This window comes from Sturnus vulgaris, chromosome 8, assembly GCF_052056855.1.
Source record: "Sturnus vulgaris isolate bStuVul1 chromosome 8, bStuVul1.hap1, whole genome shotgun sequence".
NCBI lineage: Eukaryota > Metazoa > Chordata > Aves > Passeriformes > Sturnidae > Sturnus > Sturnus vulgaris.
In genome coordinates, this window is record NC_142250.1 from 11,955,604 (window position 1) to 11,973,355 (window position 17,752).

At 42.5% G+C, this 17,752-nt stretch overlaps 1 protein-coding gene across 1 annotated transcript; it reads left to right on the top strand.

The window, feature by feature from the left end:
• Positions 1-2,995: 2,995 nt before the first annotated feature.
• LRIT1 (leucine rich repeat, Ig-like and transmembrane domains 1) lies at positions 2,996-15,140 on the top strand. Its single transcript, XM_014877960.2, has 4 exons — positions 2,996-3,117; positions 5,485-5,951; positions 9,169-9,474; positions 11,783-15,140. Exons 1-4 carry the CDS (start codon positions 2,996-2,998, stop codon positions 12,766-12,768), a joined length of 1,881 nt encoding a protein of 626 aa, XP_014733446.1. The 3' UTR covers positions 12,769-15,140.
• The last annotated feature ends 2,612 nt before the right edge of the window (positions 15,141-17,752 follow it).

Sequence of the window (17,752 nt, forward strand, 5' to 3'; positions counted from 1 at the left end):
AAGCAGAAGCAACATCTTGCAGCCCATCAACTCATCAATGCTGCCTCATACAGTTCTTGAAGTGCAGGTACTGGCATCTACCCTTACAGTTTGAAGGATCCCATTTCATTGTCTTTGTTTCACTGATTCTCTCTGTACTCTTCTGTTTACTCCATTCTAAGACTTCACCTTGAGTACTGCATACACCCAACAAAAGGACCTGGACCTGCTGGAACAAATCCTGAGGAGTGTCATGAAGATGATCAGAGGCTGGAGCGTCTCTCCTATGAAGAAATGTTGAGAGAATTGGTCTGGTTCAGCCTGGAGAATGGAAGGTTCTGGGGAGGCCCTGGAACATCCTTCCAGTACCTAAAGGAAGCCTATAAGAAAGCTGGAGAGACTTTTTGCACAAGGGCATGTAGTGACAAGAGGGAATAATTTTAAATTGGCAGAGGACAGGTTTAGATTATATATTAGGAAGAAATTCTTTACTCTTTATGAAGCAGTGAAGCATTGGAAGAGAATGGCCACAGAAGGTGTGGATGCCCCATCCCCAGAAGTGTTCACGGCCAGGTTGGATGAGGTTTCGACAACTGGTTCTAGTTGGAAGTTGTCCCTGCCCACTGCAGCAAGTCTGGAACTAGGTGATCTTTAAGGTCTCTTGCAAACCAAATCAAACCATTGTGTGATTCTGTGATCTATGAAGTCTGTGAACCAGGGGAATATATCTGCTCCCTGGGCACCAAGGCCTTCCTCCTCCACTTCTTTTGCCTCCAGTTCCTTATGTCCAAAGCCTAACCTGAGCTGGTTTCCACACTTCCTGATGAACCTCTTGTTGAGTTTCTGCAGTGTGAGGACAGACACACTCTCTTGATCATTCAGATCAAGCCTAATATGGGTGCATCTGTGCCTTGATGGTTAATCCTTTATTAGCATCATTTGGTGGGGATGTATCGATGAAGGATTATAAGATAATTCAGTCAACAGGGAGGGAGAACTCCAACACCTAAGTGCTGATAAAACATAACTGGGTTATTAGTTGTCTGCTCCTTTTCTCTCCCTTTTCATCCTTCCAGAGACACACTTGTGAATACACTCCAAGATGTGAAACCTGTTAATGTTACCTCTTTTTTTTATCTGGTTTTATTAATCTCACAGCCTACCTCTAGGTCTTTTTCTTTTTCAGAAGCGACTCTGCCATGTTAAGTAAATACCAGCTTTCTTGACAAAGTGCAGAGCATTAGCTGCTGCTAAGGCATGTTTTATTGATTGCTGCTGATTTTTACAAATTAAGTTTACTTCTCCTGCTCCTGACATTTAGTGGTAACTTAAATGTTTCATTAGTGAGGCAAAATTGAAGTTCATGAAAGCAAACCTTACCATACAGTTCTGCTTTCTACAAGTTTATCATCAGAGAGCTCCAAGGGAGGGAAACTACTTTATCAGATGCATTGAAAAAAAAAAAACCAGATGCAAGAGGTTAATTATGTTGCATTGCCTTTTCAAGTAGAATTTAACTTCAGATGTTTCAGTCAATGTTGTGAGTATTGAGCTGAGGCAAAGTCTGGGCAGCAAGGCAAGTTGACCAATGAGTACACTAATAAAAAACCAAATAAATTTGGTCTTAGCTTGGAGAGCATTAAGGGAAAGGAGAAATCGTTAAATGTAGAAATGGGACCTAATGGAAGTCAATGAGAGAACAACTATGGATAGTTAATGAGCAGCACTGCATTATGTTCTCATCTCTTCAAAAATAACGAGATACTTGAATTTCTCTTTGAACAACAATAAATGTAGAATGTGAAAATAGCAGGGGAAAAAGCAATCCTTTGGGCCATCCTCTGAATAAATGATTTCTGCAAGCCTTAATTATCAGAGTAACTTGTGAAACAAGCTCCTGTGAAAAAAGCTTATGTGAAACTATGGCACCATAAAATGTCTAATAGTTAGTCCCAAACCACATCTAGATTACCTTGAAACTTTCCATTACCTAGAATTACTGGAATTATTGAAAAATTACCAGCATAATTTCATTGTGAAGAACACAGGATGAACTCTGCATGAGAAGAACTCCACTCCAGAAATCCCAGTGAGCAATCTTTGTTAGGTTGTTATGCTTACATTGATGTAAGCATAGTCATTAACCCTCAGGTAGTTTGTACTTAGATAGGTGTGATATTGCTGCACTTCTGAGTGGTAACTTCTCATTATGTATTTCAAAAGGAAAAGCAGTATCAACAGGTCCACAGCAGGGAGGAATGCTGGAAAAGTGAGGTGAGTCTTCCGCTGACCTTAAGACAGAGCTGAGCTTTTCTTAGCACTCCTGAATTCCTGCCACACAGCCCTGCATCAGGTGGCACTCCCCAAAAGGGTCCCTTATCTGAGCTCAGCTGTGTCAGCGTGGTCAGTCCTGCTAGCCCTGGTAGAAACTGAAATATGTACATATTTACTGGGTTATTAACTGTTTATCAGTACCAGGCTTGTTGCCAACAGTTCAAAAATTGCTTTATCAAACTACAAGTCTTTAAAAAAAAAGCCTTTTAATACCATCACTATATATATATTTTAGTGTTCTTAGATAGAAGGCTTACATTCCATTAGCACAAATAACTGTTTTAAATCTTCCCAATACCTCTGCGAGGAAGTAAGTTATTGCTAATTCCTGGTTAGATAACAGTTACCTTGCCTGTGATGTAGGTCCCCCAAAATATATTTGTTTTTTTCTTGCATGAGAGCCCCAGACTGCCAGAGGAGAGTGTTTTGAAGGGGCTGCTGAAGGAAGAAACGCCGTTAGTACGGTTCCAGGAAGCAATAAGCACCTTCATGAAAATAACTCAAGTCCCCATCCTTAATCCCTGCCTATCCTTTTTTATCTGATGGACTCAGCGAGGGCTGGAAGATCAGAGTGTGGCTGAAAACAAAAGGGAGTTAACAAGATGTGAGCGGCCGATGGATGGAACAATAGGCGAAGCCGTGCCCGCTGCCTAGAGCCAGGTGCGCTCCATGCCCAGGTGCCATGCGGCTGGCGGTGACTCTGCTGTGCTGCGGGGCGCTGGCCGCGCTGCCCCGGGCGGGCGGCTCCTGCCCCTCGCAGTGCAGCTGCGCCTTCCACAGCCTCGCCGAGGGGACCAAGGCCAGGTACGCCGGGCGCTCCGCGGGGCCGGGGGGGTCTTTCTGCTCCTCCGGAACGAGAAAACATCGTGGCTGCACTTTGTGGCCGTCATTTTTCCAGTTGCTCTGCGCTCTAGATATATTTGCAGAGGATTAGCTTCTGAAAACACAGTAAGCTGATTTCGGAGAAAGCATTTGGGCATCTCCTATGTAAGAACAGAAGTGACATACTTATTGCTGGTGTAATGGCAAAAAGGGAATAAAATGTAAACAATATTATATATTTTTTTACGTTTATGCTGAAATTTCTGGTTCTAAAAGGTTTTATTCTGCTCTACTGGTTTGTTGCTAAAGTGTGACTAGTTCTGACTCATGCTGTGGTACCAAACCCAACAATTTACTTAAAAATTCCTTCATCTGGAGATTTTAGGCATAGCAATAGACTTTAGACAAGAATGAATTGAAAAAGACAGTAACAGGAAAAAAAAAGATAAAAAGTTCATTCTCAGACTGGAAACTGTCCATTAAAAAAGAAGACAAGACCAGAGGACATCCATCTGAATGTAAAAGCACTGTACATACATTTTGCTGGAGAACTGTTATAAAAGAGTCTTTCTGAAGGGTAAGCACAAAGTATCTGACTTAAAGAAAATAGAGGCTATATTTTCATAAGGTGTAGTTCACAGCAGAGGAGGTTTTGTGATAGAGATGCAAAATCCTTTATAATAAACATTTTCTGGACTGAAGTATTTTTTCATTACTGAAATGAGATATTTTGGAACCTCATGAAATAGCTCTCCTTTCTTATCTCTTTTATAGTGCTACAGATTTAATACTAGAAACTTTTCCGTTAAGAAGCAGTGTGGGTAGAGACACAAGTAGCCTGCAATTGTTAAAAGATAGTGCAACAGCGTGAGAGCCAATTATTGCCCCATAAATGTCACAGTTCCCAGGGGAGTTTCCTCTCAGTGACTGGAAAAAGCTGTTTTGCATTTTAGTAAGATACATAATAAAGCAAATATCCATTATTCTCTTAAGGAGCATAATGCCACCTTTTTTTCTGCATTATGATTCATATTTCTCACTAGAAGTAGATTATCCCATAGATTAAATATTTAGTGCTCACTGACATAATTTAGGGACACTATGAGAAACATTCCGCTTTACTGCCATGGTCTTTCTGTTCGTAAACATTTTGTGAAATGACTACACAAAGGAAAATGTTTTATTGAAAGTGGATTTCTGGATTTTTCTTATTTGATAGATTTCTATCTTCCTCAAAATCTCAACTTTAAGCAGAGGGTGGGCAGGATTTAATGCTACAATAAGTGTTGGGTAAGAGTAATGTACTGTGTTTTGATTATAAATTAACAATTTATAATAGCATTTAAATCTGGGAAGTCTACCTGAGCAGTTCAGCAATGTTATATGTTTTTGTTAATAGCAGAAGAATAATTGCTTTCAGCCAAAACCAGTCTGGTTTTGACAGCTTTGTAATATTCTGTTTATAGAGGCAGTGTGATAGGAAAACATTACTTGACTGATCACATTACATTTCTTGTGGTGTCTTGTTCAGCGAGCAGAACACGCCCATCTAACCTCTTACCTTTTGCAGGTGGCTTGGTATTTTATTAAGAACTTGCCTTCCCCTACTTGCTCATGGGCAAATTAAAATTAAGTCTGAGACACCTGTTGTGTCTCCCTTCATTTCTCATGGCTCTCTACAATCCCAAGTCACAATTTTTTGTGTGAAGACTGCAAAAAGGCAATACAGGCTTTTCATGCTTTGACCTCTAGAGATTAGAAATGGGGAGGAATGATTAAAACACATAAATCAGTGACTGCTTTATACACCTTCCACAGTAAAGCAGAGCTTACTCCTGAGTATTTCCAAGGAGTTGTTAGCTGGCCTTCTTATCCTCATTTCTCAAACCAGAGTTCCTGTGTCATATTTAATCTATATGACTTCTTGCCCTCCCACGTCAATAAGACTTCTTTTTGTAGGGCTTTTATAGTTCAATTTATGGATCCTTTTGTTTTAACTTGCACTAGAATCCTGCATTGTGCGTGAATGTTGTCACTGCTGTCTATCATAACGACTCTAAAAAAACTGACAGCAAAACCCAACAGAACACTAAATGGGCCAGATTTGAACTCACACCACTCCAGGAGAGGCACAACCTGTGATCTCTGCAGTCAGAAGGCACATACGAATTACTGCAAGTTGGTGTATTTACTGTGATGATGCAGAGATCAGCAACAAGAAAGAAATGACAAGAAGAAATCTTGTGAAAAAGGACAGGCAGATCAAAATCTTGCATTAAAATAAGTTTTCAAATCTTTTCAAAATAAAAGAAAGTCACAACTTTGCTTGTCCTTGTCTTTCCCCACCAGGACAGTGCTGTGTAATGACCCAGAGATGACCCTCCCTCCTGTGAACATCCCTGTGGATACAACCAAGCTTCGGATAGAAAAGACAGCCATCCGCAGGGTACCAGGAGAGGCTTTCCACCTGCTTCACAACCTGGAGTACCTCTGGATGCCCTACAACTCCCTGGCCAGCCTCAGCGGGATCACCTTCAAGGGCCTTCGTCGTCTGCAGGAGCTGAGGCTGGATGGGAACAACTTAATATCATTTCCCTGGGAAAGCCTGGCTGGCATGCCACAGCTGAGGCTTCTGGATTTACACAACAACGAACTCACGGCAATCCCTTCAGAGGCTGCTCGTTATATCAAGAATATCACATACCTGGATCTGTCTAGCAATAAGCTGATGACTCTTCCTCAGGCTCTCATTGCCACCTGGGCCAACCTCCAGGCTGTTCCCTACTTCCCCAACGATAACTCCAAGATCATCCTAGGTAAGAGAAGTGCCTGCCATTTTGCAGGGGGCAAGATTGACAAATGTCAAGAGTTCCTCATCTTCTTGCAGCATTTTCACCCAATGTGGTTACCACAGCAAGTACACTGCTATTATATGTATACAATTTAATACCCCAAATAATGTGTGTAAATTCATCTGCATATTAAGAAACTCACCTCGGGCTCATCACACCCATCTTATTATGCCATAAGTTTGATTACTTGCTTCGATCTTTGTAGCACAAAATTGGTGAGTCTTGCTCAAGGCTTTTTTAGTTATTGCCACTGCCGTTTTAGATAGAAATACAAATATATTTACAGCTCTTCATCATTTGTGTGCTTTTTTCTAATAGCACTGTGTTTGGAATTGACCCATTTTAAGCAGAACTAAATAAAAGGATGGATAATTTATTATGCTTAAATTAAAGAAGAATAATACCACGGCTGAGCATAAAATCTGGGTCAGAGCTGCTGATGTGTCTCTTCCCAGAGCATTGTTTATCTGTTCACACAGAATTAAACCCAAACACACCAAGATAGTGCTGCCTTGAAGGGCAGCTATGAAGCTCCCAGAATACCCTTTTTGGTAGCAGTTCTAGGTTCCTCAGAGGTACATCTTTGGGACAATTGTCCATTTTTGTGTCAGGGTACCTCACAGCTGACTCTCGGTTGCAGGATGCCCAGGTGAGGTTTTGAGCACATTTCCTCATTCACGGGATTATTACATGGTCTTTTAGCCATTGTTCACTGTTCAAATCCATGGCAGGCTGATGGTAGCTCAGAGCTGTTGCCATCTGCATGTACAGCCTCTGCAGGCAGGAGTGTGAGTTCAGGCACCTGCTGATAATCTCAACAGAGGCACTGCAAGTTTCCTCTCACTCTGGCAAATACCTGCTGCTCTTTGTTCCCTTGATAAATTTAGGGAGTTAAAATTTTAAAACCGGATTGCAGTGGAAAGAGATAGAAGACTTTAAAAACACACAAAATACCATCTTTCAAAGCTTTTAGTGTCCTTAGCAGATGCTGCTAAAGGTTTCACTAGCATCAAGAGAGGAGCAGGTATTTCATTATCCTATTTTGCCAGATGCAGTAAGAGGTTCTTTAAGCCAAAACTGGCAGTTTGGGATTGCCCATTTCATTTGTGGCAAGACTGCCTAGATCATACTTTCCCCCTTTTTATTTTTAGAGTCAAGTTGCATGTAAAAATGTTATTCCACTTAATACAGATTAGGAGAGTTTTTTTATCAAGAACACATCATGCCTTGATGCACGTGGCCAAATTGAGTAGTATCCAGCTGTGCACAGGTTGATTGCGACAGGATCCTAAAAAATTAATGTAGCCATATGAGAACAATGCTAAAATTAATTACACTGATGTACAGACACTCCAGCTTCTAGGTCCTATCCTGTGGACACCCACAGGAACCAGGTAGATAAAAACGCATGTCCCTCACAGGAGCAGGCTGGGAAAACACAGCTGCATGTTTCTGTTTCACTCTGCTCGTGACTATTTCTCATGGAGGCATAAAAAATCATGAATAATAAAAAGTCAGCCCAATCCATTCCTTGTCTGCAGTGCAACACTGTGACTCCAGAGCCACCACTTTCAGACTCCTTCAAGAAGTAATCGCTCTGCTAAGTTCCTGGCTAATAGTCTGTGCCAAGGGTGCAAGCTTTTCCATGTGAGCCCATGGAACTGTGCTGTGCAGGGCAGCAAAGGAGCAAAGACCTCACTGGGCTTTGTGGGTGCTGCTGCTTCAGCTGGAGCTGGGGCACCTGCCAGGGAACCTGGGACCAATTGTTATCAAATGCGTGAACTAGAAACTGCTAACAAAAATGCCATAAAACAACAAAGCCAAGCTGAATGTTCATTATTTACTTAGTCCCCTTCACTTTAACATACTGATTATCAAAAACTGATCTCCTGCTAAAACCCATCATTTCCAGATCCTCTCCTAAGCCCAGGGAAGAAGATACGGAATGCACTCATAAGAGTTTTTTCAGCATTGCCTTTGTAACAGTTTGAGGGAATATTAGTACTCGTCCTTTTCAGGCAGGTGCCAGCCCCCAGGCACGTCCTTGGGCTGTGCATGGAAAAGAGGAGGTGCAGCCTCCTTGGAGGGAGCTGAGCTCACTCCTGTGGCAGGCAGGAGGCCTGGGAGCCACGCTCCTGGCTTAGGCTTCAAATGTTTGCCTGGGGTTACGTGGCATTAATATCCCTAGTGCCAATTCTGCTAGCTAAAATCATTAGAGACCACAGCCTGTCCACAGCACAGCTTTGTAAGTAGGATGACACAGATTCAATCAGAATACAGCAACTTCTGTTCATGGATATGCACTGCTCTAGTTCCAAATTTGCTTTTTCAGTACTATCTTCACAGGTCTATTTTTCACAATGTTATCATTTTTTCAGAATTGGAATTCAACAGGTCCATACGGGGAGAGCAGAACAAAGATGAGAAGAAACATTCCAAGAGTCTGAAACAGGAGTGTGTTTTTCAATACATCTCTTTCTGTGTGTATAGCCTTAATATAGTCAGGGTCTATCTGATTTTTATATGCCGTAACAGGCATAATCTTCAATTTAATCCTAAAAACAGTTCTTTCATCTTATCCAGTATAAATTAGCATTTCAGGAAAAGCAACTGATTACCAGAATAATGAAAATAACTTCGAATAACAGGACTGGAAGACAACTATGACAGGCAACTAGGATCAGGTACAGCTATTGCAAGTGTGAAAAGTGGCATGACAAATCTGGCCAATATTTTAAGAATGTCCAGTGAGAAGAATTTTCTGGCCTGAGACTTCATAGTCTCCTCATTCCAAAATAATCCAAAGCCCTCCTCCCATGAGTACTTGTTTTTTTTTCATCCTGGAACGAAGTGTGTTTATAATAAATTCTTGTTTTGCTTCTTTATGTGCACAAATCACAATATTTTCATGATATGAATAATTCTGCTTTGAACTTAAAGAATATGATTTCAGATCCAGATCTGGAGATACTTTGGCAAGCCACATTTATTCCATTCTGGCAACTGTGGGATCCATCAGACTCAGCCAACAGCAGTGGGGGAACACAACCCCCCACCCCACATCCTCCTGCACAGGCAGTTCTTGTAGAGCAGACTGGGAACCTATCACACTTTGTCCTGCTGAAAAAAGAAACAAAAGGTGCTCTTGGAGTGACTTAGTGCCTTGATTTCTTTTTGACAGGCTTGCAAGATAATCCTTGGGTGTGTGACTGCACTCTGTATGAAATGGTCCATTTCCTAAATTTCCAGTCTCCTAACATAGCCTTCATTGAGCCCAGGCTGAAATGCTTCACCCCCAGGAGCCTTGCAGGCGTGTTCTTCAGCCAGGTGGAGCTGAGGAAGTGTCAGAGCCCCGTGGTGCACACCTCTGTGGCCAAGGTGAAGACCATCCTGGGCAGCACGGTGCTGCTGCGCTGTGGCACCACGGGCGTGCCCATCCCCGAGCTCAGCTGGAGGAGAGCTGATGGGGCTCAGCTGAATGGCACAGGTGGGTTTGGTTTAAGCTTTTCTGCACACATGGAATGAGTGGGGCAGACCTGTACTAGGTGCAATCCACTCTTGCATTGTGATTTTCTATAAAATTACTTACATGTTGATCTAAATATTATCAGATAAATGTGTGTTATCATGTGTAGGAATTTAGTTTTGCTTTGTTTCATAGCAATTGTTGTGGTGAGACAAGTCGAGGGATTTTCTGCAAATCTGTTGGAGCTAAAGAAATGAAGTATTTTCAACTGTAGCAATAAGCTGTTTTCAGTTAGTATTCAGTCACTGAAAGGTCTTCCTACTGAATTATTCTATTATTCATATTCTATTCATCTATTCTATAGCTAATCCATTAGCACACATCTCTGGCAGAGAGATGTCTGATGTGAATTCAACTGGGATTCAGATCAGCTGTAGAAGAAAGAAAAGGTAGCAAACATACAGCATTACTGATATATTAAAAGACAAAAAAGCCACTAAACTGCTGAAGAATACAACACTTCAATGGGAATGTCCCCAAGGAATCATTCCCTCTATAAGACTGACAAGTTCTCCTGGGGTAAAAGGTCTGTGGAAGAAACCCTGACCACCTGGTCTGAGCACCTCTTCTGTGCTTACCTCTCTCCTGAGGGAAGCCTTCAAACAGACACTGGTTTTGTGACAGATCATAATTTCATTTCCATTCACAACAATGTTTGGAGTAAATTGCAACACTGGTCCTTTAATTTGTGGAGAATTTAAGGAAGAAACCTTTGCTCTGCTGAAGACAGTTGTCCTTAGCTTTTTGTCCTAGAAGCTCCTTGACTCCAACCTGCCCTGAATATTCCTGTATCCTAGTCCTGCCCTGACTTTGATAGAGGATCTAAACCCAGCAGATAGATTGCTAAGTATTGGGTCTGATCTTCAAAGGGTTACAGGGCTCCTTGGTGCATAGAACAGGGAAGAGAGCAATTTTCTTTCACAGCAGTAGAACCATTTGTAATAAATATAATTTTCTGGGATCTGCACAAGTCACTGCTCTGTTGTGCACGATGTGCAGGATGTAGCAGAACTGCTCCTCAAAATGATAATGTGTACCCATCATACTGCAAACATCCCTCCTACACTTGAAGCCACGACAAAAAATAAACCAGGATGATTTCCTGAAAGTCTGTGTTCAGTTTACTCTGAGCTACAACTGAGATGGATGTATTTTGTGCCCCATTAAATCAGCTGCTAGCACCTTTCAGTAAAAAGTTTGCTGGAAAGACAGGTTATTTCTCAGCAATGCCAGCTTCTGTGCCAATGCTATAATGTGACTATTTGAAATGCTGGGGTTCTGAGCAGAAAGGAGTGAGAAACAGTCCACAGTCTGTATGTTCAGGTAATTGCCATAGGTAGACTCATAGCTTTATGTTTTTTAATATACTCATTCAGTAAATAATGAAACTGAAAAAGTAACTTCTGTTACCTTGTATTTCACTGCCATTGGAAGGGGCCCTGGTTGCCAAGGCTGGATCCTGACCCTAGGAGGGCCTGAGAGAAGTTTGCAACCTCTTACCTTTGCCTTTCTGACATCTCCCTGGTTTACCTTTCAGCAGGAAAGGGCAGAGAGGGCACGTACCCATCCCAAGGAGGATGGTTAAATAATGAAGAGGGTGCTTTACCCTTCCACAAGATCCCAACTCTTTCTTTTTTTCTCTGCACCAAGAGAAAAAGGCAAAAAAAGCTAGTTTTATCCTGCATGTAAATCACATGAGCAAACCATCACTCAGCTATATACATATCATTTAGTGGCAAGTGTGTAAGGATAAACATCTGCAATAATTAAGCAGTAGAAGGGATATTATCTTTCAACTATTTTCCATATACTCTAGGCTAGTCTGTGAGTGTTTATTACAGTAAAATCTCCACTGTTTGTATTTTCTTTGCTTCCATGGTCTGCATCTAATGCTCAAATAGATCGTTGCTGCCTGCTCCTTCCACTCTTTTAAGTACTGCTCCTACATAAGAATTTCCAAGTTTTTATTTTTAATGGAAGAACCTTTCCTGCTATGTTTTCAAGCTGTATATCAATTTGGAGGAAATAGCATCAAATTTTTCACGTATATTCATTCTGAAGCAGTTTAAATCCTGACACAATCTAATTATAGTCCTTTTCTTAGATTTACTTTGATTTTATAATGTTCTTGGTGGCAAGCAGATATGACAATTCTTTATAATATACTTTATCAAGCAGATATTTGGTGATGGAGTCTTAATATTTTACAAACATGGAATTAATTCCATTCATTATTGCCTGTTTATTTAACATTTTTCCTGCATTGCAGTTCACCAAGAGATTTCCAGTGATGGGATGAGCTGGTCTATCTTGGGCCTGCCTGTAGTCTCTTACCTTGACTCTGGAGAGTACATCTGTAAAGCGAAGAATTTCCTGGGGGCAACAGAGGCGTTCATCTCGCTCATCATCACAGACTCAGAAAGCACGGATGACCCTAACTCTAGTGCCAAAGGCACGTGGAATGGCAAGGCGAGCGGGATGGAGGCAGCTGCCTACAATGACAAACTGGTGGCAAGGTACGTTATCACCACGTCCACTGTGCCCACCCTGGGGGCTGGGGCAGGCACTGGAGACAGCCTCCTCCTCCCGGATGTGGCACAAGACAGCAACCCCCAGAACCTGCTGGTGAGCCCCACCACAGGCCAGCAGGAGCCAGAGAGGATGGTGAGGTCTGTCAGGGTCATAGGGGACACCGACCAGAGCATCACCCTGGCCTGGAAGGCGCCTATGGCAAAGAACACCACGGTGTTCAGCGTCCTTTATGCTGTCTTTGGGGAGAGGGACATGCGGCGGATCAACGTGGAGCCAGGCAAGACCAAGGTCACTCTTTATGGGCTGCTGCCAAAGACCAAATATATCGTGTGTGTCTGTGTCAAAGGGCTGATCCCCAGGAAAGAGCAGTGCATCATATTTTCCACAGATGAAGTTGTCAGTGCAGGAGGGACGCAGAAGCTCATCAATGTGGTTGTCATCAGCGTGGCCTGTGTCATTGCTGTTCCTCTGACATTGGTGGTCTGCTGCGGAGCACTGAAACGGCGCTGCAAAAAATGCTTTGTGCGAAAACCCAAGGACGTTCAGGAATCCTACGTCACCTTTGAAAGCCTCTCTCCCGGGGCCAAGGCCAAAGGTGTGGAAGGAGAGTACCTGACTCGGCACACCCCTGACGAGTCCAACAGGCTGCTGTCTGCCCGCTCCAGCGTGGACTCGGAAGCCATACCAAAGATTGAGGGACAGCCTAACGAATACTTCTGCTGACAGCACCTGGGCTGGCTGCCAGCTCTCCCAGCAGGAAGCGTGTGGCTGTATCTGTGACTGCTCCAGCACTGCAGGCCTCCCTGTCCATGCTTCTGTCTCTGACATGCTCTGGAAGAGGATGCAAGGGGATAGACGGTGCCCAAGCTTTACAGAAACATATTGCTCACACCACTTGGGGTTGGTTGCTTTGTGCCCAGACAAAAGCTTCTGTGATGATAACCTCGTTCTCCTGGACCACTTTTTTTGCATTTTTTTTTCCTGTCAAATGAAAATGAAGTGTGCACACTAAGTGTGAGGACATTAAGCAACATTTTTGAGTGTGCTCTGCTTGGTGTTGTTTAGGACCTTCTCTGCAATATGCTAAGTATTTTATTCTCAGCTCTTTTGACGTTCTTTTGGTTGACAAGCCAGGAGAGTGTTTCGTTATTTTAATAAAAATACTTATGAAGGCTAAGATTGAGAATCTCACCTTTTACATCCCCCATGCTTGCATGAAACATGCAGCCTGATGCTTAATAGAGCACTAAATACAGATGTACAGCAACCTTTTCTAATATGTCCAGCATAATCACAACTCTATGCTGTGAATTCAGAGAAATGTGCAAAGGAGATAAAAATGAAGAGACAAAACCCAATCCTCTCCTAAGAATGCATAATAGAGAGCATTTATTGTTTGCACTTTGGCCCTAAACCCTGTTCTAAAGGTATGGAACAACAGCAAAGGCTTTCAGTATCAGTCCTAGCTGGCATTTTGTATCTGTATTGTAATTAGTAGAATATGTTTTATACCAGCTGTACTAGATAAAAATCATACAACAGCCTACTTTGCACATTGTGTGTGGTGGTGTAATGCTTTGTAATCATACTGGAAAGCCTACATTAGACAGTTTTGCAAAAATCTCCCAAACCAGCCCTGTCACTGCTGCCTGTGCTCCTGGCAAAACTGATGGAGAAGGCCCACATGATCAGCCAGGGACTTGTGACTTGGTCATGGAAAGAAGTTGCTCTGTGCAGAGCAGGAAAAAGTGATGTGCTGTCAGACCACTGGCCGTGCACACATCAGCCATTCCTGACTACGGTCTCAGTGGTGGCAGAGGCTCAGTGCAGTCTTTTGGGTTTCAAACATTTTACAAGTTTGAGGACACTGAAAAAAGCCTGCCTAATATTAATCCAAATGTACTTTCATAGTCAGGGTGAACTGATCAGTCATTTAAGTTCTGCAGCTTCAGTGGAATTTAAATCTGAGTGCTTATCACAAAGTAATTCCCAGATGTGTAATTTTCCACTCAAGTCCCTCATGTAGTAATACTGTATATAACATTTTTCTCTTTGTAATAAATACTATTCATAAAGAAAATTATATATGTTCTGCCAAATATTGAATGGGAAAGATCCAACCAAGTCGAAATGCTAATGGATAAAGCTTGCTGAATTGTTCTGAAATGTGTTTGTAAATTTATTGGAAGGACTTCCACTCACATTCTGGATGTGTATGTCCAGTGTGGCTTAACAAAATTCACTAGTTGGAATGGAGCCCTGTATGGATTTTCCAAGTCGTCCTTATACAGAAGGGTTTCACTTATGTCAGATTACTTGGCCTGATGGAAAAAGCAAGTCTTTGATCTCAACATAAATACCAGCAAAAGGGGTACATCACGAGAGTTTCTGATAGGACTCCCTGTACTCTTTGCATGAATGATAAGGAAGTTGCATTGGGAGAATTTGTCAATCCCTGTATAAAATTATTCATGCTACTTCTGTTACTGGACTGTGTAGATTGTTAGATTTACAAATAAAGTTTTGTAAAATTATGTATTTTAATGCAACAAATTAACTGATGAAACATGGTACGTAATAGACCTATTCCTTCTTTACAAAGTTAATTTGTCCCAGCCTGATTATTAGAGTCAGGAAAGAACTGTCTTTCCAGTAGCAGTTTTTGTGCTGAGTTGCAAGGATTGCTGTATGTAAGCCTGGGTCCTGCACACATACACAGCAGGAGCACTGGGCTGTGCAGAACTCAGCCTACCATGGCCCTGCATGGGGAAGCTCCTAAGAAACAAGGCTGTCTTCAACTTTTCCTGTGGTGAATGGAGTGCACCTACTGCCCAAGGACTTTCCTGTAAGTCAGGTCTGCAGGAGCTGACTGGGAACCAGAAGTATTCACCTTCCAGCTGACTGGAGACATGAGCTGGGCCATTTGCTGCACCCAGCCCCAGTGAGGAGCAGCTCTCACCTGCTGTGAGCCTCAGCCTGTGAGCCAGCTGTGCAGAAGGCACCAGCTGGGCCACCACTGGCACTCTTTGCTTGTGCTCCATCGAGGGATCATCCTGGGACATTCACTGTGGATGTGTTCAATTTTACAGACTCCACCGCCTATTTTTTGTACTTTGAATAAATAGTGATCCCAAATAGAATAAGCGTGACTTCTCTCATTCCTGCACCCACTCTCACTGTCTCACAGCTGAGGCACTGCAGTTTATCATCTCAGCTCCTGCTGTTCAAGACGAGCCTTTCTCTACTGCACTGGTGGTTCATACACAATAGGCAATAGGTACAAACTTGCACAAGCTCTGTCTTGTCTGGCATTGGTCAGAGGAGAAACCCTGTACTTGCTAAATTATGAGTGAAATTTCAAACCATTAAGGAAGCTGATGTAACTTCAAGGCTCTGAGTCAGATTTTCAGTGGTATCAGACATATAAATACCTCATTGGATTTTGAATTTTGTTGTCATGGAACGGCTGCTAGGCACCTAGTTTCAGCATGGTAAGGAGCAAGCCGCTTCTTTCTCGATTAAATTCTCAAGATGTACTGTAAGAACCAAAGCAAACATCAGCTATTGCATTCCCTTTTAACAAGCTTAGACTGCATATTATCATGCCAACTAAACCATATTATGTCAATTTTTTAAACACTTTGATACATGCACTGTCTAAAACACCAAACTGCAGCCTTCAATGCTTATGTCCTGCCCAGCAATGATTCCTAACAACGAAAGCTGTGGCATAGGGACTAACTGAAAAGTATCAGCCCAGGCTTGATTTCTTACAAGAAGAAATGTCATTTCAAGATGGAGTTTTACTCCCCAGCCATAGCTGGCAGCACACAGTGATCTCTTGGCATTCGCTTTGGCAATAAGAGCAGCCTCTTAAACTCCACTTCCCATAGACTAGCAGACACTGTCTCTGTGCAGATTTATTTTGACAGCTTGAGTTTCAGACAGCTTGTTCTGCATTTTGGCTTCAGCCAGGATGCCACATGATGTTAAAGAGCAGCTGAACTTAGTGGACATCTGCTGTCACAATAGTGACCATTAAATTTACAAGCAGGAATAAACTGGGCTGAATTAAAAAGGCAGCAGAATCCCAGTCCAGTAGGGAACATAAGCATAATGACTATGGCTAACACTGGGGAATTTATTTCCCTTATTTCCCCCTCCCTCCTTTCTCCTCCCCCTTCTCTCTACCCTAATTCATCCGACTTTGGTAAAGTGATTCACCACTGGACTCAGAGGTTAATACTGAACCTTCTGAGTACACCTGTAATTTGGATATACTTAGATAAATGGCCTCTCAAGCAGCAAATAAATATCAGCCTGGAAACAGCCAGAGCACAGGCCCATGGTACTGACTAACACGACTCTCTGAAAGGCTGTTTTCCAGCCCTATAGAAGATAGGTGGGACTGGCAGGAATTCTCAAGTGGGAAAAGGAAAACGACTGAAATGATTTTTTATTGTTTTTTTTTTTCCTGTTAAGCAATTAATTTATCTAAAATAAGGTATTTCTAACAGAGAATCCTGGATATCATTTTGCTTCCTGCATGCCAGGACATTGGGCATTGTGCAACTGTTCTGTGCCTGAAGGTGTACATGGAAGGAAACTCCAGTAGCTTATAAACAAATAAATAACACCTCACTTTTCAGGAAAGATTTTTTTGAAGATGTGACTTAGCTGCCACATACTTCAAGACCCTCCCCAAGGACCATGGAGGAGGGGCGGCAAGGGGGCAAAGAAGGGCCCTTCCTTTCACAAAATGGAGGTTTTGGGTCTTAAAAGCAGTGAATCCTTCCAGCTGTCCCTCCCGGTGCTATCAACACAGCCAAAGCATCCCAACCCAAACCTGTTTTCTATCCCACCTGCCTTGAATCCAGGCACTGATGGGTGTCTCCATCCCTTGTGGCTCCCACCTATCCAACACGACTGAACATGCCAATGATCTGGGGGGGCTTCAGCCACTGATCCCATCACAGAGAGGTGTCCCATCCCCTCTAAAGCTGAACATATCAAGGGACTGATTTTATTCTGCCTCTGCTGAAAGATTTCTGTTCCCTGGCTCTGCAACTCACACATGGGCAAACTCCAGGATTTCTCCTGACATCCAAGAGTTTAACTAACTACATCATAAATAGTTTGTTACTTTTATTGCTTGTTGTAAAGGGTAAAATAATAGTATTTTATTATAGTAAAATTATATTATTATGGTATCATTATGTTATACTACTATATGAAATTATTTTATTTTTTTATTATAGTAAAATTATATTTATTATTATTGTAAAGTGTAAACATATACAATTATTATAAAAAGATATAATTGTTTTATTAGGGAATATTTTCATAGCAGACCACAGAAAGAGACCAAAGACACCGGTGACTGTGGCATTGGCTGGGTGGGAGTGGGGGGCCCTGAGCCCCTCTGCTTCAGTGGCTGATGGATGATGGGGAAGGACACACTCTCCCATGGCAGCTGCCACTGGTATTCTGAAACATCCTCAGTTTAACCAGCCAGCCCTGCTGATGGATGTCCTCTCTATTGCTTTGGTTACATGGAAAGTGCACAAGGAGTGTGCCTCAGGTGACCGGGGCTGTAGTGGTGCCACCCCCACTACAACAGCAGCAGCTTCACCAAGAAACTCCTCAGCAGCCACCACCCCCCAGTGGGGGATTTACAGCTGCTGCATCTGCTGTGCTACACACCAGC

What these genes read in the sequence shown, in the direction of transcription:
- LRIT1 (XM_014877960.2), top strand. Translation starts at nt 2,996, where the DNA reads ATGCGGCTGGCGGTGACTCTGCTGTGCTGCGGGGCGCTGGCCGCGCTG. An exon ending in TAACTCCAAGATCATCCTAG is followed by an intron (nt 5,952 to 9,168) that starts GTAAGAGAAGTG and finishes TCTTTTTGACAG; the next exon opens with GCTTGCAAGATAATCCTTGG. An exon ending in GGCTCAGCTGAATGGCACAG is followed by an intron (nt 9,475 to 11,782) that starts GTGGGTTTGGTT and finishes CCTGCATTGCAG; the next exon opens with TTCACCAAGAGATTTCCAGT.